The sequence below is a fragment of the Procambarus clarkii genome, chromosome 30 (genome assembly GCF_040958095.1).
Source record: "Procambarus clarkii isolate CNS0578487 chromosome 30, FALCON_Pclarkii_2.0, whole genome shotgun sequence".
NCBI lineage: Eukaryota > Metazoa > Arthropoda > Malacostraca > Decapoda > Cambaridae > Procambarus > Procambarus clarkii.
In genome coordinates, this window is record NC_091179.1 from 31,387,504 (window position 1) to 31,411,035 (window position 23,532).

Below are 23,532 nucleotides of genomic sequence, written 5' to 3' on the forward strand. Positions count from 1 at the left end.
GCTGGTGTCTCGTCGCACCTGCACTCACCACCACCACCGCGAGTCGACCTTTGGGCAGCAGCACGCCAGACTCGTCAGAATATCTTTGTGCTCCATGAAGTTGACATCTCTCGCTGGTAGACTAAGCCTTGGCTTTCGTGTACTAAGGGAGGTGGCAGCTTGAAGCCAGTAATCCAGCACCCATTACATATTTATTTTGCTATCACTGTAACTTACTTGTCTTAGCGTAACTTTTCATATGCCAGTGATTATTCATGTTTTGTTTGTTGACTTGTCCTGCATTTTATGAGATTGCCTTTATTCATGTCTTGTTTTCTAGAATAATTAAAATTTCATTGTTTTTATACTTGTGTTTTGTGTGTCTTCCCATTACCTTACCACAGACGAAAGGACAAACTTTTCTCATTTTTTTTTTGTGATGTGACGAGGCCCTGCCCCCAGCTTTTGAAACAGCCGAACACCAACGCTTTACCGTCACAATATATATATATATATATATATATATATATATATATATATATATATATATATATATATATATATATATATATATATATATATATATATATATATATATATATATATATATATATCAAACGGAAGGACTTATTAGTGCTTTCGAACATTTTTTAAGATATTTCATTGTTGGAAAGAGACGGCAAATGACTGAATAACTTGACCGGAGACATATACTGGAACATGTCAGTATATGTGTCAGAATAACTAGACCGGAGACATACTGGAACATGTCAGTATATGTGTCAGAATAACTAGACCGGAGACATACTGGAACATGTCAGTATATGTGTCAGAATAACTAGACCGGAGACATACTGGAACAGGCCATGTGAAAGAGCAAATCAAACCCAGACAACACACAAGATAAACAGTCGAATTGTTCACACCGGAAACTGGAAACTAAAGGCCAGCAACACATAGAGAGGATGACCATCACACACGACTCTATGTAGCAAAGGTGCAACACTCCCTGCTTGGTATATGTATAGTGAGGAGTTACTCGGTATATGTATCGTGAGGAGTTACTCGGCATATGTATAGTGAGGAGTTACTCGGTATATGTATAATGAGGAGTTACTCGGTATATGTATAGTGAGGAGTTACTCGGTATATGTATAGTGAGGAGTTACTCGGTATATGTATAATGAGGAGTTACTCGGTATATGTATCGTGAGGAGTTACTCGGCATATGTATAGTGAGGAGTTACTCGGTATATGTATAATGAGGAGTTACTCGGTACATGTATAATGAGGAGTTACTCGGTATATGTATAGTGAGGAGTTACTCGGTATATGTATCGTGAGGAGTTACTCGGTATATGTATAGTGAGGAGTTACTCGGTATATGTATAATGAGGAGTTACTCGGTATATGTATAGTGAGGAGTTACTCGGTATATGTATCGTGAGGAGTTACTCGGTATATGTATAGTGAGGAGTTACTCGGTATATGTATAATGAGGAATTACTCGCTATATATATCGTGAAGAGTGCCACTGTGAAGTGTGCCACTGTGAAGTGTGCCACTGTGAAGTGTGTGCCACTGTGAAGTGTGCCACTGTGAAGTGTGTGCCACTGTGAAGTGTGCCACTGTGAAGTGTGCCACTGTGAAGTGTGTGCCACTGTGAAGTGTGCCACTGTGAAGTGTGCCACTGTGAAGTGTGCCACTGTGAAGTGTGCCACTGTGAAGTGTGTGCCACTGTGAAGTGTGCCACTGTGAAGTGTGTGCCACTGTGAAGTGTGCCAATGTGAAGTGTGTGCCACGGTGAAGTGTGCCACTGTGATGTGTGCCACTGTGAAGTGTGCCACTGTGAAGTGTGTGCCACTGTGAAGTGTGCCACTGTGAAGTGTGCCACTGTGAAGTGTGCCACTGTGAAGTGTGCCACTGTGAAGTGTGTCACTGTGAAGTGTGTCACTGTGAAGTGTGTGCCACTGTGAAGAGTGTGGCACTGTGAAGAGTGTGCCACTGTCAAGTGTGCCACTGTCAAGTGTGTGCCACTGTGAAGTGTGCCACTGTGAAGTGTGCCACTGTGAAGTGTGCCACTGTGAAGTGTGTGCCACTGTGAAGTGTGCCACTGTGAAGTGTGCCACTGTGAAGTGTGCCACTGTGAAGTGTGCCACTGTGAAGTGTGCCACTGTGAAGTGTGCCACTGTGAAGTGTGCCACGGTGAAGTGTGTGCCACTGTAAAGTGTTCCACTGTGAAGTGTGTGCCACTGTGAAGTGTGCCACTGTGAAGTGTGCCACTGTGAAGTGTGCCACTGTGAAGTGTGCCACTGTGAAGTGTGCCACTGTGAAGTGTGCCACTGTGAAGTGTGCCACTGTGAAGTGTGCCACTGTGAAGAGTGTGGCACTGTGAAGTGTGCCACTGTGAAGAGTGTGTCACTGTGAAGTGTGGCACTGTGAAGAGTGTGACACTGTGAAGAGTGTGCCACTGTGAAGAGTGTGGCACTGTAAATAGTGTGCCACTGTGAAGTGTGCCACTGTGAAGTGTGTCACTGTGAAGTGTGGCACTGTGAAGAGTGTGACACTGTGAAGAGTGTGTCACTGTGAAGTGTGGCACTGTGAAGAGTGTGGCACTGTGAAGAGTGTGGCACTGTGAAGAGTGTGCCACTGTGAAGAGTGCGGCACTGTGAAGTGTGTCACTGTGAAGTGTGGCACTGTGAAGTGTGCCACTGTGAAGTGTGCCACTGTGAAGTGTGTCACTGTGAAGTGTGCCACTGTGAAGTGTGTCACTGTGAAGTGTGGCACTGTGAAGTGTGCCACTGTGAAGTGTGCCACTGTGAAGTGTGTCACTGTGAAGTGTGCCACTGTGAAGTGTGTCACTGTGAAGTGTGGCACTGTGAAGTGTGTGCCACTGTGAAGTGTGCCACTGTGAAGAGTGAGACACTGTGAAGTGTGGCACTGTGAAGTGTGCCACTGTGAAGTGTGCCACTGTGAAGAGTGTGCCACTGTGAAGTGTGCCACTGTGAAGTGTGCCACTGTGAAGAGTGCCACTGTGAAGAGTGTGACACTGTGAAGTGTGGCACTGTGAAGTGTGCCACTGTGAAGTGTGCCACTGTGAAGTGTGCCACTGTGAAGTGTGCCACTGTGAAGAGTGTGACACTGTGAAGTGTGGCTCTGTGAAGTGTGTCACTGTGAAGTGTGTTACTGTGAAGTGTGCCACTGTGAAGTGTGGCACTGTGAAGAGTGTGCCACTGTGAAGTGTGCCACTGTGAAGTGTGCCACTGTGAAGAGTGTGGCACTGTGAAGAGTGTGCCACTGTGAAGTGTGTCACTGTGAAGTGTGTCACTGTGAAGTGTGTCACTGTGAAGTGTGCCACTGTGAAGTGTGCCACTGTGAAGTGTGGCACTGTGAAGAGTGTGCCACTGTGAAGTGTGCCACTGTGAAGTGTGTCACTGTGAAGTGTGCCACTGTGAAGAGTGTGACACTGTGAAGAGTGTGACACTGTGAAGAGTGTGACACTGTGAAGAGTGTGACACTGTGAAGAGTGTGACACTGTGAAGAGTGTGTCACTGTGAAGAGTGTGTCACTGTGAAGTGTGCCACTGTGAAGTGTGCCACTGTGACGTGTGGCACTGTGAAGAGTGTGCCACGGTGAAGTGTGGCACTGTGAAGTGTGCCACTGTTAAGAGTGTGTCACTGTGAAGTGTGCCACTGTGAAGTGTGCCACTGTGAAGAGTGTGGCACTGTGAAGTGTGTGCCACTGTGAAGTGTGGCACTGTGAAGTGTGCCACTGTGAAGTGTGTCACTGTGAAGTGTGCCACTGCGAAGAGTGTATCACTGTGAAGTGTGCCACGGTGAAGTGTGACACTGTGAAGAGTGCCACGGTGAAGAGAGTGCCACGGTGAAGTGTGCCACGGTGAAGAGAGTGCCACTGTGAAGTGTGCCACTGCGAAGAGTGCCATGGTGAAGTGTGCCACTGTGAAGAGAGTGCCACGGTGAAGTGTGACACTGTGAAGTGTGCCACGGTGAAGTGTGACACTGTGAAGAGAGTGCCACGGTGAAGTGTGACACTGTGAAGTGTGCCACGGTGAAGTGTGACACTGTGAAGAGAGTGCCACGGTGAAGTGTGCCACTGAGGTAATAATCTGTCATTCAGTGAGGAACACATCAAGGGAAAACTGTTCAGTTTGGCCCTGTTGAACACAAATAACATGGCAGTTCCAATATGGAGGAACATAAGATCAGAAGAATAAAGGTAACTGCATCAGGCCTATTGGTCCATACGAGGCAGCGCCCATTTATAACCACCCAATCTCATTCATATGCATCTGTGCAACCTACGCTTGAAACAATGAAGGGATCACACTTCCTCTACGTTACACGGTAATTGGTTCCACAAATCAACAACCCTGTTACCGAACAAGTATTTATCCAGGTATTTCCTAAATCTAAACTTATACAATTTATACCCATTGTTTCGTGTTCTGTCTTGTATTGATACTTTTAACACCCTATTAATATCCTCTTTATTATGTCCATTCATCCACTTGTACATCACTTGTCACCCAAAATTCTTCGCCTTTCAAGATAATGTAATATAAACTTTGTCAATTTTTCTTCATATGACAACACTATTATTAAGAACAATAATACTGACACATTCCACATGAAGAATGTGGCAGTTCTGAACGGTAACAAGAACAAACTAAACCCTTACAAAGATTTTTTATTTATAACCTTCAAGAGTTCTAATATTCTTGTAAAGCCACTATAACACACAGCGATTCGGGCAGGTTCTTAAATCATAATTTGCCCTGGTATACGACCCGTGAAATCGTTTAACAACCAGATACCCATTCACTGCTGGACGAACAGAGGCGCACAGTAAAGGATTGGCGTCTAGTCAATCCTCCCCGGCCAGGATATGAACCCAGGCCAAACTGCTTGTGAAATGCGGGGCGAGTTTGTTACCACTGCACCATGGGGACTTAAAATATTTTTACATTTAACTTAACCTGAGCTGATATAATCTACCTTAACTTAACCTGAGGTGATATAATCTATCTTAACTTAACCTTAGGTGATATAATCTATCCTAACCTAACCTGAGCTGATATAATCTCTTCTAACTTAATCTGAGCTGATATAATCTATCCTAACTTAATCTGAGCTGATATAATCTATCCTAACTTAATCTGAACTGATATAATCTATCCTAACTTAATCAGAGCTGATATAATCTATCCTAACTTATCCTGAGCTGATATAATCTATCGTAACTTAACCGGAAATTGATATAATCTATCGTAACTTAATCTGAGCTGATATAATCTATCCTAACTTAACATGAGCTTATTAATCCTACCCTAATGTAATCTGAATTGAAATGACCTAAAGTAACCTAACCAAATCAGGCCTAACCTGACCTAACCTCACTTAGCCCATCCTGACCTAAGCAATGATTCGAGCCTAAACACTCAGTCTGGCCTAGCCTGACCTAACCTACACCAAGACCCAACCTAACATCGCCTTACATATTTACAACGCTAATTTTGTTCTCAAAGCATAGTGAAAGATATCGTTTTTTGTAATAATACAGCTAATTCAAAACTGTTTTACTTACCTTTGTGAAGAATTTTGTCCAAGGGGAGAGAGTCATCCTTGCCAGAATATGATTAAAACAATTGTTTCATGGTTCTGTTGTTTCCTTGATCAGATTACTTAAAAAAAAGTATTGTGAGGTCGATCTAATTAACACAACTGGTAGTTAATGCGGCTCACGTTTGTTCGTAAACATTCCTCGAAGAATCTCTCACGAAAACCGTCGTCCAGATGTATGGAAACATTATATCTGAACAGTTGAGTAATGAGAGGTGGATGATTGCGAGGAGCGCAGAGTGTTGTGTTCACAGGAGCGAGGAGATACACAACCTTCCTCCACGGCTCTCGCCGGCTGACTGACTCACAGGCCCGCCTCCCCACACGCCGCAAAGCTCACTACCTCCCGCTAGACTTAGCCTCTTGTACATGACTAGGGAGCGCACGCGCGCGCGCACGCACACACACACACACACACACACACACACACACACACACACACACACACACACACACACACACACACACACACACACACACACGCACGAAGAATCGTGTGGAAACGAAGAATCCCCATGGCGGGGAGGAGACCTTGGGAGCGAAGCTAGTAGACGTTATTGACAAGAATTTCCTAACACAGCATGTGAAAGAAGACACTAGGGAAAAAGGAGAGGATACGCCCAGCCTATTAGACCTCGTTTTCACCCAGAATGTAGAAGACATCGAGCATTTAGAGCATGAAATACCACTAGGAGCCAGTGACCATTGTGTCCTAGTCTTTGACTACATGATAGAGCTTAAAATTGTGACCAAAGGACAAGAGGTCCGAGTAAGGAGACTTGATTACAGAAAAGGGGACTACAGAAGGATAAGGGACTACCTGGGAGAAGTGCAGTGGGAGGAAGAAATTAGTGGAAAAACAGTGCAAGATATGATGAACCAAGTCATATGAAAATGCAAAGAGGCTGAAGAGAGATTTATTCCAATAGTAAAGGAAAAAAGCAGGAGGGAATATAATTACCCATGGTTTAATAGACAGTGTCAGGAAGCAAAAGTAAGAAGCAGGAGGGAGTGGAGGAAGTACAGAAGACAAAGGACAGAGGACAACAGGATTAGATGTAACAGAGCTAGGAATGATTACATTAACATAAGACGAGTGTCGGAAAGAAATTATGAGAATGATATTGCAATCAAAGCGAAAAAGCAACCTAAATTACAATATAGCCATATAAGAAGGAAGATGTCGGTAAATGACCAAGTGACAAGACTGAGGAAAACAGAAGGGGCATATACTGAAAGCGACAAGGAAATCTGTGAGGTACTGAATGCAGGTTTCCATGGAGTGTTCACAACCAAGCCTGAGTGACTCCCATTGTTAGAAGAGATTACCCTAGATGGAAGACTATCAGATATAGAGGTGACAGCAGAGGAGGTAATGAAACAGTTGACAACACTGGATGCAACTAAAGCGGTTGGACCAGACAAAGTATCACCGTGGATACTTAAAGAGGCAGCGCAGGCCCTAAGCGTGCCTCTGGCAATGATCTTTAATAAATCACTTAGGTCGGGAGAATTGCCCAGTTGCTGAAAGGAGGCAAATGTCGTACCGATTTTCAAGAAAGATGATAGGGAGGAGGCACTTAACTACACACCCGTATCACTGACAAGCATCCCCTGCAAAATACTTGAAAGAATAATTAGGCTAACACTTGTTGAGCACCTGGAGAGCATTGGGTTTGTAAACAAGCACCAACATGGGTTCTGGACAGGGAAATCATTCCTAACAAACCTTTTAGAATTCTATGACAAAGTAACAAGGATAAGGCAGGACAGAGAAGGCTGGGCAGACTGCATATTTCTTGACTGCCAAAAGGCCTTTGATACAGTACCGCACATGAGCCTGCTTTACAAACTTGAGATGCAGGCAGGAGTAAGCAGAAAGGCCCTAGCATGGGTGAGGAACTACCTAACAGGAAGGAGCCAGAGGGTAATGGTAAGGGGCGAGAAGTCGGACTGGCGGGCAGTAACGAGTGGAGTACCTCAAGGAACGGTGCTGGGCCCAATCCTCTTTCTAATTTATGTAAATGATATGTTTACAGGAATGGAATCATACATGTCAATGTTTGCGGATGACGCAAAATTAATGAGAAGAGTTGTGACAGATGAGGATTGTAGGATCCTCCAAGAGGACTTAAACAGGTTGCAGAGGTGGTCAGGGAAATGGCTGCTGGAGTTCAACACCAGTAAATGTAAAGTTATGGAAATGGGATCAGGTGATAGACGACCAAAAGGACAAAACACAATGAAGGGGAACAGCCTACCTGTAACGATTCGAGAAAGAGACCTGGGAGTGGATGTGACACCTAATCTAACTCCTGAGGCACATATAAATAGGATAACGACAGCAGCGTACTCTACACTGGCGAAAATTAGAACCTCATTCAGAAACCTAAGTGAGGAGGCTTTTAGGGCGCTTTACACTGCCTACGTGAGACCAGTCTTAGAGTATGCCGCGCCATCATGGAGCCCCCACCTGAAGAAACACATAAGGAAGAGAAAAGGTTCAGAGGTTTGCGACGAGGCTTGTCCGAGAGTTACGAGGGATGGGATATGAAGAACGTCTGAGGGATCTGAACCTCAATAAATACTTAGAGGAATTGACAAAGTGGAAATAGATGAAATGTTCACACGTAATAATAACAGAACGAGGGGACATGGGTGGAAACTGGAAACTCAGATGAGTCACAGAGATGTTAGGAAGTAAGTTTTCTTTTAGCGTGAGAGTAGTGGAAAAATGGAATGCACTTGTGGAACAGGTTGTGGAAGCAAACTCTGTTCATAATTTTAAAATTAGGTATGATAGGGAAATGGGACAGGAGTCATTGCTGTAAACAACCGATGGCTGGAAAGGCGGGATCCAAGAGCACAAATAAGTGAGTACAAATAGGTGAGTACATACACACACACACACACACAGACACACACACACACACACACACAAACACTTCAACGGTAGGAGAGACACACAATTAGTGAGGTCCGCGGAAATTCGTCAATTTCTCGGGACATTGAAGAAGTATAGAGGCTAGATCATAGTATTTGGCCTCTCGCAGCGTGTAGCTAGCAGGGTGCAACATAGCATAGTCATATCGCTAGCGATAGTGCGAAGATTTGGCGAAGAAACCAAAGTGGAGCTAGGGCATCACCGGTGCATGTAAGTGTGTGACCTGACCGGGTGGGACGCCCCGCCGTGGAACTACCTGATTGTGCTGTTGAGTGGTGACTGTGATCAGTGGTACAGTGAATTAGTGAACTGTCACATAGCGATACAGTGACTGTCTCCAGAGCTTTGTGTAGACAGAGAAGAACCGACCTCATCAATCTACCAGCACTTAGTGAATCACCTAGTGGGAGACAACGACGGATAACCATCGTCATCATACATCGTCCTTACTCATCTGGTTGTGTGAGCGGGAGGAGACTGGTATGTACCCCTCTCTGGTCAATTAATCAAGTGTACAGATTGAGGTAAAATATTATCAAATTCTTGTTCAGGATATCATATATAGTTAAAAATCTCAGAGTGGCCCATTTAGGCAGAGGTAACGCATAAGGGATATCTTGACACATACAAGCACGCCCGCCCACGTACGTATAAACGCACACAAGTGTGCACACGCTAATGCAAACACACACACACACACACATGCACACACACACACACACACTCACACACACACACACACACACACACACACACACACACACACACACACACACACACACACACACACACACACACACACACACACACACACACACACACATACAATTGTTCAGTCAGGGGAAAAGGCATTAACACCTGGGATCAGGACCTTACTATCCCCCCCACCATCTGACCTGACCTGACCTAGTCGCCATCTCCACCCCCCCCCACCCCCAGTCCCCCGCATCGCCCATACACACACTCTTCCCCTCCCCACTCTCCCTCTCTCCCACTCCCACTATCTCTCTCCTGCTCTCTCTCTCTCTCTCTCTCTCTCTCTCTCTCTCTCTCTCTCTCTCTCTCTCTCTCTCTCTCTCTCTCTCTCTCTCTCTCTCTCTCTCTCTCTCTCTCTCTCCTTCCCTCTCTTTCCTTCCCCCTCCCTCTCTGCCCACACACACACACACACACACACACACACACACACACACCTCCCCCCCCCTCTCTCCCTCACCCGCTCTCTCCCTCACCCACTCTCTCCATCTCTCTCCCTCTCCCTCTCTCCCTGCCGCCTCTCTCTCCATCTCCTCCCCCCCTCCCCTTCTACTTTCTTCTCACTTCAGTGGAAGGGTCGGAAAAATTTATCTCTCCCTTTATCACTCCCTTCCTCTCTCTCTCTTTCTCTCTCTCTTCCTCTCTCTCTCTCTCTCCCTCCCCCATCCCAACAGGGTCAAGCATGGCAGCCAGAGGTACCAGGGGAACAGGAAAAAGCCAAGGTGACGAGATAAAGGAAATGTTCGCCCAGTTTCTGGAGGACATCAAGAGTGAGATGCAAGAAATGATGCAGGAAATGAAGAACGAAATAAACAACCTGAAAAGAGAGCTGACAGCAGCAAAGGAGGAGATTAGAGCCCTCAAAGAGAATGGTATCGAGGCTGAGAATCAGAAAACCATCCAGGGAGAAGGTGGTAATAGTTTTTGGATGAGAATGCCACAATAAAAGCAACATTTGCGGAAATACTAAAAAAAAAATAACTCTGAAGTAATGACTGCAGTGATGGAGGTGGCCATGAAAGCAGCCACCTCACAGGAGGCGGCACGCTCCACTAGCCAACTGCTGGAAAGGAACAGATCAGTGGTTGCTGTGGGTATTAAAGAGCAGGAAGGATCTAATAGGACAGAGTGGAATGACAAGGACAAAGCAGCAGTGAATGAAGTACTAAAGGCACTAGACATGGAAGGGGCTGAGCATAGCATTGAGAAGGTTTTCAGGCAAGGCTGGTACAACAAAGACCGAGACCGAATGATAAAGATAGTGTTTGCAAACGAGAACACAAAGGAGAAGATCCTATCAAGGAAGAGCTCCCTGAAAAACGTGGGAAAATTCAAAAATGTATTCCTCCAGAGAGACATGACAAGGGAGGAGAGAGCCGTGGCGGCAGAAGCAAGGAAGAGGTGCAGGGCGAGAGGGGAAAACCAGGAAGTCACAGCTCCCAACACAACACCCCCAGAGGCGAGGGGGGAACCCACAACCAGCTACCCAGTAACACCAGAAGGGAGGACAACCCCGCCTCCCTCCTCTGCATAGAAAACCCCCCCTACCCCAAACCCTCCCTGCCCCCACTCAAATGTTCAGCCAAATCTCCCTCCCCCCACACCCAATCCCCACTTTTCTACCCCTCCCCTCCTCCCGAGTCCTCCCTCCCCCCCTTTCCTTCCCGTCCTCCCTCCCCTTTCACCCCATACACTCCCTGTCCCTCCCCCTTCACTGGATCCCCCGCCCCTCATCCCAGTATCCTCTGAGACCCTGTTATCCACCTCACAGGTCCTCACACCCATGGAACAGCCTCCCCCACCAGCAGAACACTCACCAAGGAGGCGATTTGAGAAGGGACAGAAGAAAGTGAGCCTCAAAGCGATGTACACTAACATCGATGGAATTACAAATAAAGCAAATGAGCTTGGAGAACGGGTACTAGAGGAAAACCCAGACATAATAGCCCTCACAGAAACAAAGATCACGAAAACGATAACAAACGCAGTGTTCCCATAGGACTATTATATTATGAGGAAAGAGAGGGAAGGAAGAGGTGGGGGTGGTGTAGCTCTGCTGGTAAGAAAAGACTGGGATTTTGAGGAGATGGATATTCAGGGCTGTGAAGGTTTCAGTGACTACATAGCAGGTACTATAACAAATGGAGGGAAAAAAATTATAGTCGTAGTCATATATAATCCACCACCAAATGACAGAAGACCTAGACAGGAATATGATAGAAACAACATGGCCACCATTAACATAATAGAAAGAGCAGCTTCTGTTGCTAGCAGGAATGGATCTGGACTACTAATTATGGGAGACTTCAACCATGGGAAGATAGATTGGAAGAACAGAGACCCGTATGGAGGACCAGAAACATGGAGAGCTAAGCTGCTGGACGTGGCAACAAGAAACTTTCTAAGCCAGCACACCAAAGAACCAACAAGAATGAGAGGAGAAGATGACCAGCAATGCTTGATTTGATATTTACCCTAAATGAATGGGATATAAGGGAAGTTAAGATGGAAGCGCCCTTGGGAATGAGTGACCACAGTGTATTGAACTTTGAGTACCTGGTAGAGCTAGGACTTATCTCCCCCCAAAAAGAACTAGGAATCAAAAGGCTAGCATACAGAAAGGGGAATTATGAACAGATGAGAAGTTTCCTAAGTGAAATACCTTGGGACACAGACCTCAGAGACAAGTCTGTACAGGGTATGATGGACTATGTTACCCAAAAGTGTCAGGAGGCAGAAAACAGGTTCATCCCGGCCCAAAGGGAAAAATCCGAGAAGCAACAGAAGAATCCATGGTATAATAGGGCATGTATGGAAGAGAAGAAACTGAACAAAAAGGCGTTGAGGAACTTCCGGAATAACAGAACACCAGAAAGCAGAGAGAGATACCAGAGAGCCAGGAATGAGTACGTCAGGGTGAGAAGAGAAGCTGAGAAAAATTTTGAAAATGATATAGCAAACAAAGCCAAGACCGAACCAAAGCTACTCCACAGTCACATCAGAAGGAAAACAACAGTGAAAGAACAGGTATTGAAACTTCGAACAGGAGAGGACAGGTATACAGAGAATGACAGAGAGGTGTGTGAGGAACTCAACAAGAGATTCCAGGAGGTCTTCACAATAGAACAGGGTGAGGTCACTGTGCTAGGAGAAAGGGAGGTAAACCAGGCGGCCTTGGAGGAGTTCAAAATTACGAGAGAGGAGGTCAAGAGACACCTGCTGGATCTGGATGTTAGAAAGGTTGTTGGTCCAGATGGGATCTCACCATGGGTATTGAAAGAGTGTGCAGAGGCACTTTGCTTGCCACTCTCCATAGTGTATAGTAAGTCACTAGAGACGGGAGACCTACCAGAAATATGGAAGACGGCGAATGTGGTCCCAATATACAAAAAGGGCGACAGACAAGAGGCACTGAACTACAAGCCAGTTTCCTTGACTTGTATACCATGCAAGGTGATGGAAAAGATCGTGAGAAAAAACCTGGTAACACATCTGGAGAGAAGGGACTTCGTGACAAATCGCCAACATGGGTTCAGGGAGGGTAAATCTTGCCTTACAGGCTTGATAGAATTCTACGATCAGGTGACACAGATTAAGCAAGAAAGAGAGGGCTGGGCGGACTGCATTTTCTTGGATTGTCGGAAAGCCTTTGACACAGTACCGCATAAGAGGCTGGTACATAAGCTGGAGAGACAGGCAGGTGTAGCTGGCAAGGTGCTCCAGTGGATAAGGGAGTATCTAAGCAATAGGAAGCAGAGAGTTACGGTGAGGGGTGAGACCTCCGATTGGCGTGAAGTCACCAGTGGAGTCCCACAGGGCTCTGTACTCGGTCGTATCTTGTTTCTGATATTGATAGGGTAGATAAAGACAGGCTATTTAATGCAAGGGGAACACGCACAAGGGGACACAGGTGGAAACTGAGTGCCCAAATGAGCCACAAAGATATTAGAAAGAACTTTTTTAGTGTCAGAGTGGTTGACGAATGGAATGCATTAGGCAGTGATGTGGTGAAGTCTGATTCCATACACATTTTCATATGCAGATATGATAGAGCCCAATAGGCTCAGGAACCTGTACACCTGTTGATTGACGGTTGAGAGGCGGGACCAAAGAGCCACAGCTCAACCCAAGCAAGCAAAATTAGGTGAGTACAATTAGGTGTACACACACACACACACACACACCTGTATCTGTGCTGGCGGGATCCAAGAGTCAATGCTCGATCCTGCAGACACAAATAGGTAAGTACACACACACAGAAGGAATGATTAACCAGGCACCACTAGAGAAATTTGAGATTACCAGTGGGCCACGATGTAAGGAAGCTTTTGCTATAGTTGGATGTGACAAAGGCTTTAGACCTGGATGGAATATCTCCACGGATATTAAAGAAAGGAGCAGAAGCTCTGTGCCTACCACTCTCCATGGTGTGTAACAAATCACTGGTAACAGGTGAACTGTCAGAAATTTGGAAGGCGGCAAGCGTAGTCCCGACATACAAGAAGGGGGATAGACAGGAGGCACTGAACTACAAGCCAGTGTCACTAAGTTGCATACTGTGCAAGCTAATAGAGAAAATTGTGCGAAAAGAGCTAGTCGAACATCAGGAGCGAAGGCACTTTGTGTCACAACACCAACATGGGTTCAGGGATGGCAAGTCATGCCTCACAGGATTAATTGAATTATACGATCATGCCACAAGAATCACACAAGAAAGAGAGGGCTGGGCAGACTGGATATTTTTGGATTGCCAGAAAGCCTTTGACACAGTGCCACACCAGAGACTAGTGCGAAAGCTGGAGGTGCCGACACGAGTGAAAGGGAAGGTACTCCATTGGATAAGGGAGTACCTAAGTAACAGAAGGAAGCGTGTCACTGTGGGGGGTGAGGTCTCAGATTGGCGAGACATCACCAGTGGGGTCCCGCAGGGTTCAGTCCTTGGACCCATACTGTTTCTTATATATATAAATGATCTTCCAGGTGGTATAAAATCATTCCTCTCATTGTTTGCTGATGATGGAAAAATTATGAGGAGGATTAAGACCGTGGAAGACAGTATGAGACTACAAGATGACCTAGACAGACTGCATGAATGGTCCAACAATTGGCTACTAAAGTTCAACCCGAGTAAATGTAAGGTAATGAAACTAGGCAGGGGAAACAGGAGGCCAGACACAGGATACAGAATGGGAGATGACGTCCTTCATGAAACGGACAAAGAGAAGGATCTAGGAGTTGATATCACACCAACCCTGTCTCCTGAAGCCCACATAAAAAGAATAACATCTGCGGCGTATACGAATCTGGCTAACATCAGAACTTCCTTCAGGAACCTGTGTAATGGATCATTCAGAACCATGTATATCACATACGTATGGAGTTCATATATTGTCAAGCACAGGACTAAGCTGGAAAAAGTTCATAGGTATATCACTAGGCTAGTCCCAGAACTAAGAGGCATGACTTACGAGGAAAAACTGCACGAAATGCAACTAAGGTCGCTGGAAGATAGGAGAGCTCGGGGATGCATGATCACTACCTACAAAATTCTAAGAGGAATCGACAGGGTAGATAAAGATAAATTGTTTAACACGGGGGGACTCGAATAAGGGGACACAGGTGGAAAGTGAGTACCCAAATGAGCCACAGGGACGTTAGAAAGAACTTTTTCAGTGTCAGAGTAGTTAACAGGTGGAATGCATTAGGCAGTAATGTGGTGGAAAGAGCCAGAGCCCAACCCCGCGCAAGCACAACTAGGTTCGTGCAGACGAAGAAAATGAACAACTTTCCTGAACACATAGTATTAAGTATTATGTTCTGAACAATGAAGACACTACCACACAAGTGTTTATTTAAACACACAAACACTGGCGGAAATAAATGTATTCATCACAAACAAAAATAGGTATATATATATATATATATATATATATATATATATATATATATATATATATATATATATATATATATATATATATATATATATATATATATATAGGGGGGTACCACCACTGGTGCAATTATAGGGACCCACAGCCTCAAAGAAGGGAACACAGAGCACTCAGGGAAAAACTTGACATTTAACTCTGAATACGAAAGAGTGTTCACTTCTCCTACCACCCCCTTTTTTTTATTTATTATGATGTACACTTTATTATGCAAGGTTATACAGTTACATATCTGATTTACATATCTGACTTTCGTATATATATATATATATATATATATATATATATATATATATATATATATATATATATATATATATATATATATATATATATATATATATATATATATATATGTCGTACCTAGTAGCCAGAACGCGCTTCTCAGCCTACTATGCAAGGCCCGATTTGCCTAATAAGCCAAGTTTTCCTGAATTAATATATTTTCTCTAATTTTTTTCTTATGAAATGATAAAGCTACCCATTTCATTATGTATGAGGTCAATTTTTTTTATTGGAGTTAAAATTAACGTAGATATATGACCGAACCTAACCAACCCTACCTAACCTAACCTAACCTATCTTTATAAGTTAGGTTAGGTTAGGTAACCGAAAAAGTTAGGTTAGGTTAGGTTAGGTAGGTTAGGTAGTCGAAAAACAATTAATTCATGAAAACTTGGCTTATTAGGCAAATCGAGCCTTGCATAGTAGGCTGAGAAGTGCGTTCTGGCTACTAGGTACGACATATATATATATATATATATATATATATATATATATATATATATATATATATATATATATATATATATATATACATATATATATATATATATATATATATATATATATATATATATATATATATATATATATATATATATATATATATATATATATATATATATATATATATATATATGCATTATTCATACTAAAAAAATCACTCTGATAATTGTTTATTTTTTCATGTGGTTATTTATGCATAATAGAATCAAAAGAATTCGTGTATTTTTTCATATACAATGTTTACATAAAATTTGTTCATATACCTAGTTCATATACATTGTTACATACAATTTGTTCATATACCTAGTTCATATACAATTTGTTCATATACATTGTTACATACAATTTGTTCATATACAATTTGTTCACAAACAATTTGTTCATATACATTGTTCATATGCATTGTTCATATACAATTTGTTCATAAAAAGTCATATACATTGCGGCTGGTTAATACTTATTTATGCAAGCTCTCAAATACATATTTTGCTGAGGGTCTCAAATGCGTATTTTGAGGCGTGCTAATACATATACAATACACATTCCTATACATAATTTTACACTGATACTGTAACCATAGAGAAAGAAGACTTCCAACTTGGCAAATATAATCAAATATTTTACAGTCATCTACAGTTAATTTATCATCCCGACAGCTTATTCTGCATTACATACAGTTACAGTTCTTTGTAGTGTAAACAGGCAGTTTGTTAAGCTTATAGTGGTCTAAATTTCTTAAGAGCGGGGCTATTCAGGATGTCACCCATCCAGCTGCCGGTCAGATCCAACCGTGCTTAACCTTAATGAGTACAGATGTAGTTTAAAGCCAAAACAAAATCAAAATCTGAATAAAGAATTATTATTTTGACGAATTCAAAACACAACCATTATCAGATGAGTTGTGGCAACCACGTCGATCCCTGATTATAACCTTGAAGGTACCGAACAGTTTGCGTGTTGTGAAAGCATAGAGCACTTTCCTGTGTGGCAATTTTATCCAGATTGGAAAAAACAAAATGTGGGTAAGATTTCGCTATTGGTCTGGTATATACTTAATACTTCGGAAGATTCTCTGTCTCGGTATGGCGGCACCGGTCTTACATTCCTCTGGAAGATTGCCACCGGAGGGCAGACTCAAGAAAGTTGTCTCAGTCATCGATTGCTCAGGATGAGAAGTTGCCGGCTATCTCAGTACAGCGATGGGCCGTGAAAACCTTATGAAAGCGACCTCTTCAACTGACGATGTGGACTTCTGCAAAATTCCGCTTCTCTTCTATACTAAATCGCTACAAACCTGAAGACTTTTCCCAAGCCAATTTCGTGTCTCCTTTTCTTTACAGTAAATGTTGCTTCGATTTATTAACTTCAAATAACTATTCTCTAGACAGAATTAATGTTTTATTGAGCTTGACAGTGACGTAATATTTTGATCAAATATACTTAAATTATATTCATAGCAGTTCAAAACTGTGTATTTTTTTCTACACTTGAAAATATGTATATGATCTAAGTCCATTAAGGACTGTAATTTACCCATTTAAATGGTTGTTTTATTTACCTGAGTGGTATAAATTTTATGTACTGAATTGAACTATTTATTACAGATATATTTTCAGCTTTATATCTCATAAACCATTATACATAACCCAACCCTTCTGTCTCTTCTCACATAATCATTTCAGCTAAATTGATTAGGAAAATCCTTGGAAAGAATTAAGCACAAAGAAAGTCTATTAATATTACGGTGTGCTTTCCTTTGCGTGGCTCTGTGCTTTCCTGTGTGGATCTGTGCTTTCCTGTGTGGCTCTGTGCTTTACTGTGTGGCTCTGTGCTTTACTGTGTGGCTCTGTGCTTTACTGTGTGGTTCTGAGCTTTCCTGTGTGGCTCTGTGCTTTACTGTGTGGCTCTGAGCTTTCCTGTGTGGCTCTGTGCTTTATTGTGTGGTTCTGAGCTTTCTTGTGTGGCTCTGTGCTTTACTGTGTGGCTCTGAGCTTTCCTGTGTGGCTCTGTGTTTTACTGTGTGGCTCTGAGCTTTCCTGTGTGGCTCTGTGCTTTACTGTGTGGCTCTGATCTTTCCTGTGTGGCTCTGTGCTTTACTGTGTGGCTCTGAGCTTTCCTGTGTGGCTCTGTGCTTTACTGTGTGGCTCTGATCTTTCCTGTGTGGCTCTATGCTTCACTGTGTTGCTCTGTGCTTTCCTGTGTGGCTCTGAGCTTTTCTGTGTGGCTCTGAGCTTTACTGTGTGGCTCTGATCTTTCCTGTGTGGCTCTGTACTTTCCTGTGTGGCTCTGTGCTTTACTGTGTGGCTTTGAGCTTTCCTGTGTGGCTCTGTGCTTTACTGTGTGGCTCTGAGCTTTCCTGTGTGGCTCTGTGCTTTACTGTGTGGCTCTGAGCTTTCCTGTGTGGCTCTGTGTTTTACTGTGTGGCTCTGAGCTTTCCTGTGTGGCTCTGTGCTTTACTGTGTGGCTCTGATCTTTCCTGTGTGGCTCTGTGCTTTACTGTGTGGCTCTGAGCTTTCCTGTGAGGCTCTGTGCTTTACTGTGTGGCTCTGATCTTTCCTGTGTGGCTCTATGCTTCACTGTGTTGCTCTGTGCTTTCCTGTGTGGCTCTGAGCTTTTCTGTGTGGCTCTGAGCTTTACTGTGTGGCTCTGATCTTTCCTGTGTGGCTCTGTGCTTTCCTGTGTGGCTCTGTGCTTTACTGTGTGGCTTTGAGCTTTCCTGTGTGGCTCTGTGCTTTACTGTGTGGCTCTGAGCTTTCCTGCGTGGCTCTGTGCTTTACTGTGTGGCTCTGATCTTTACTGTGTGGCTTTGAGCTTTCCTGTGTGGCTCTGTGCTTTACTGTGTGGCTCTGAGCTTTCCTGTGTGGCTCTGAGCTTTCCTGTGTGGCTCTGTGCTTTACTGTGTGGCTCTGAGCTTTCCTGTGTGGCTCTGTGCTTTCCTGTGTGGCTCTGTGCTTTCTTGTGTGGCTCTGTGCTTTCCTGTGTGTCTCTGTGCTTTCCTGTGTGGCTCTGTGCTTTCTTGTGTGGCTCTGTGCTTTCCTGTGTGGCTCTGTGCTTCCATGTGTGACTCTGGGAGACTCCTGTTTCAATCCTGACGACGAGCGAACGTCTAGACACCTCCTCCGCCTGGGAGCCGCCGTTTCACGTCCTTTTTTTGCGTTTTGGCTTTGCTACTGCCGTTTGGCATCCGTCTTCAACGGCCAGGTTGTACGACGGCCGGCGCACATGTCGCCTTGGGTCACGGGATTGTCGATAATTGTTTTTTTTTACGTGATCTGGTTGGTACTCCTGGCAGGGTGACGGTGTTCGGGGGCCGGCTTGGCCGAGAGGTGCCGGGGGTTGGTGGGCTCCTGGTGTGCCCTCAGCCGTGGTGGGCGGCCGGCTACTGCTCTGCCGGGGAACATTGGACGACTTTTGCGTTTTAGTTGGTGGCCGAGTTTTGGGTTTGCTGCACAGTGTTCTCTGTGAGGGGCGGGGCCGGTGCTTGTCACCCTGGGGGACTCCTGGGCCTTCCTAATCATTTGCCTGTCTGCGTTTCTTTGCCGCGTGGCATAATAGTTTCAAGTGATTGGCGTCACTCGTTTCGGCTTGGCGTTTCACCTTTCCGGGCTTCGCGATTAACCCATCACGGGTACGCCGGGGCGCATCCGATCCCACGATCGGCGCCGCCCCTAAATCATCAACAACAACAACAACTGTGTGGCTCTGTGCTCTCCTGTGTGGCGCTGTGTTCTCCTGTGTGGTTCTGTGCTCTCCTGTGTGGCTCTGTGCTCTCCTGTGTGGCTCTGTGCTCTCCTGTGTGGCTCTGCGCTCTCCTGTGTGGCTCTGTGCTCTCCTGTGTGGTTCTGTGCTTTCCTGTGTGTCTCTGTGCTCTCCTGTGTGGCTCTGTGCTCTCCTGTGTGGCTCTGTGTTCTCCTGTGTGGCTCTGTGCTCTCCTGTGTGACTCTGTGCTCTCATGTGTGACTCTGTGCTCTCCTGTGTGGCTCTGTGCTCTCCTGTGTGGCTCTGTGCTCTCCTGTGTGGCTCTGTGCTCTCCTGTGTGGCTCTGTGCTCTCCTGTGTGGCTCTGTGCTCTCCTGTGTGGCTCTGTGCTCTACTGTGTGGCTCTGTGCTCTCCTGTGTGGCTCTGTGCTCTCCTGTGTGGCTCTGTGCTTGTATTGTTCCCCTGGTTTCGAAGTTGTCGGTCTTCTGAAATTTTCTCCTTCTTCTACAAACTTTCTCCTAATTAAAAGTTTCGAGGCAATCCCCCTCCATGATCACCTGTACGGGTTCAGTGTGACCTCTGACCTTTCCTGCCTCGTGTCTGGTCTACCTAAATAAAAGCGAATCTTTTGTCATGGTTTTAGATATTTTCAAAGCTTTCTATACTGAGAAAAAAATAAAAATTTCGTCAAGGTTGCAATTATTTGATTTATTATTAGGCTATACAATGGAAATTTACGATTCTCTTCCTGTCTTATACCTCCATCACTGATGTTAATAACAGATAATAACGTCTGTCGGTTCTTTGTTAACTGTTGGGTTGCACATAATTCTATTCTGGCAACTACTATTTTATATATATAATTTTATTATTCATTCCACACGCATGGAAGGACAATTTTGTGACGGTGGTTCATTGTGTGTGTTTCTTTGTTTGTATCAACCGAGTTGTTGTGGCTTGTTTTCTGCATGTCTTGTGTTATCATAAATTGTTATTAACATTATTCCTGTTACCGATATTTCCTTGCCGTCTGATGCTATCCTCTCTTACTCCGATACTTCCAATAATGTCATTACTATCCTCCGGTCAAGGTGTTTTAAATATACATACATAAAAGAAAACGGAACAATGACTAATAAAAGCTAAAGCTTAGCTTCAGTAAATAAGAAGCTTCAGCTTCAGGGTAAATAATAATATTTAAATAGGACTGTGGATTTATGGAACACATTACAGGAAATATTAACGAATGTTTAAAGAGAAGGTTGGACACATACAGTTCGGTTTGGTTGGACACATACTGATGGGTTTGGTTGGACACATATGAATGGGTTTGGTTGGACACATACTGATGTGTTTGGTTGGACACAAATGGATGGGTTTGGTTGGACACAAATGGATGGGTTTGGTTGGATATATTGGAGCTGCCCCCCGTGGGCCAAGACACCTTCTGCTACTTCATATATACATATAATCCTTATGTTCTTTTTGCTATTATGTACTTAAGTACATATGGTAGCTAATTTCACAATTAGTAGACCAGTTCAATTGTGCCTGTTCCTATTTCCATTACTTTATGAAGCTCTTTACAATTTAACACAATTGCAGCTAAGTAAACGCCTTCTGATTGCTACCTTTCCTAAGAATTTTTTTATCTCGTGCCTCAGTCCTGTTAATAATGGAGATACTGTTATGACTACGCATATATCAGTATGATCATACTGAGGCTGGTGTATGATTATGTTCAAACTGTACAGTGATATCTTGGCTGATAGCCTAGTATCAAGAATATTATAATTATTTGCTAATTCTTCTTTGACAGTATATTGTTGTTAATTCGAGTATTGACAATGTATGTCATACGTAACCCACTATATTATATTTTGTGTATCAAAGATGTATGCTATGTATTGGTGGATATATATTAGAAGCCTAGAGTATAGCAGTTGCCTTATGTCATGTAGATTGAAAAATCTCCTTGTATGCTTATTGTATGAGATGCTACATTAATGCTGTATAGGAAACATTATGTGTACCCTGATGGAGAATGTATATATTTATGTCTCGGATGTATTACTCATATGTATACTGTGTAATTTCCATTTCCTTGTTGTTCCTTGTATTGTCTTCTTGTCATGACATTTACTGAAAATAGCACCTACACAAGTTTTTTATACACTTTATATATATATATATGTTGTACCTAGTAGCCAGAACTCACTTCTCAGCCTACTATTCAAGGCCCGATTTGCCTAATAAGCCAAGTTTTCCTGAATTAATATATTTACTATAATTTTTTTCTTATGAAATGATAAAGCAACCCTTTTCTCTATGTATGAGGTCAATTTGTTTTTATTGGAGTTAAAATTAACGTAGATATATGACCGAACCTAACCAACCCTACCTAACCTAACCTAACCTATATTTATAGGTAAGGTTAGGTTAGGTAGCCAAAAAAAGCTAGGTTAGGTTAGGTTAGGTAGGTTAGGTAGACGAAAAAACATTAATTCATGAAAACTTGGCTTATTAGGCAAACCGGGCCTTGAATAGTAGGCTGAGAAGTGCGTTCTGGCTATTAGGTACGACATATATATATATATATATATATATATATATATATATATATATATATATATATATATATATATATATATATATATGTCGTACATATATATATATATATATATATATATATATATATATATATATATATATATATATATATATATATTATATGTATATATATATATATATATACATATATATATATACATATACTTCTATATATATATATACTTCTCTCTTTATCATGTTAAAATCTTTAATGTACTTAATTATTGATATATGTTATTGTGTAAGGTTGTGTATTATAATCTTTAGTTAGTTGTATATATTGATTTAGAAGTTCTTGATCGAGTTATGTCTGAACATGAGCTCGAGATATTTGAATGATGAGAGTCAGTTGACTCATAGAGGTAGGATAGAGTGTTGCGCCCCAGCGAGCTTGGCTGAAGGCAGCACGACTCCTTGATCATCTCGGGCGAGCGCATGTGTGGCGTGACGGTCCGGAAGTGTGCCCTTTATTTGTGTTTATTAACTGTTAGAATTATTCTCATGCTGCTGTAATGTATTACCTGGTTGATACCTGGTTGATGGGGTTCTGGGAGTTCTTCTACTCTCGAAGCCCAGCTCAAGGCCAGGCTTGACTTGTGAGAGCTTGGTCCAACAGGCTGTTGCTTGGAGCGGCTCGCAGGCCCACATACCCACCACAGCCCCGTTGGTCCAGCACTTTTTTAGAAAACAATCTAGTTTTCTCTTGAAGATGTCCACTGTAGTTCCAGCAATATTTCTTATTGCCTTGGATCATTGCTACTGTTGTACATCATTTGTACCAGGTGGTAGGTGCTGTTCTGTCTTAATGAGGTGATTTATTCTGAGGAACTTAAGTAATGCCAAAGTGCTGTATATGATATTGTTTCCTCATTACCTAATTTGTCACTGGGTGAGACATCTCCATCCTGTATTGGTATTAGCAGCATATAGGCGCTAGTGTCCCACTGCGCCAGGATAGAGCCTGGTGTCAGCTAGTGCTGAGTATATGCAGTTTCCAGACCTGTTTGTGTTGATCATGCCCAGCGGATGAGAAGCTGGATAAAGTAATTGTGTGTGAGTTAGTAGATGCTATTATTTTTTAATGTTATGTGGACTTATGTTAATGCTCAGTAAACTGGAATATTTTTTGCTAGCTTTTCATTTCCTTAGAACATTGATTGATATTTGG

At 43.2% G+C, this 23,532-nt stretch overlaps 2 protein-coding genes across 2 annotated transcripts in view; both read right to left on the reverse strand.

Annotated features, from left to right (window-relative positions):
- LOC123765670 (uncharacterized) overlaps positions 1-5,937 on the reverse strand; it is a 182,465-nt gene extending 176,528 nt beyond the window's left edge. The window contains exon 1 of the mRNA XM_045754353.2: positions 5,584-5,937. The gene's annotated coding sequence lies outside the window, so the exon portion shown is untranslated. The remainder of the gene's footprint in view (positions 1-5,583) is intronic.
- LOC138370024 (mucin-3A-like) lies at positions 1,490-5,619 on the reverse strand. The gene is made up of 3 exons (XM_069333795.1): positions 5,584-5,619; positions 3,549-4,105; positions 1,490-3,428 (listed from the first exon to the last, which is right to left on the reverse strand). The coding sequence occupies exons 1-3, from the start codon at positions 5,617-5,619 to the stop codon at positions 1,490-1,492; spliced, it is 2,532 nt and encodes an 843-aa protein (XP_069189896.1).
- Positions 5,938-23,532: the final 17,595 nt, after the last annotated feature.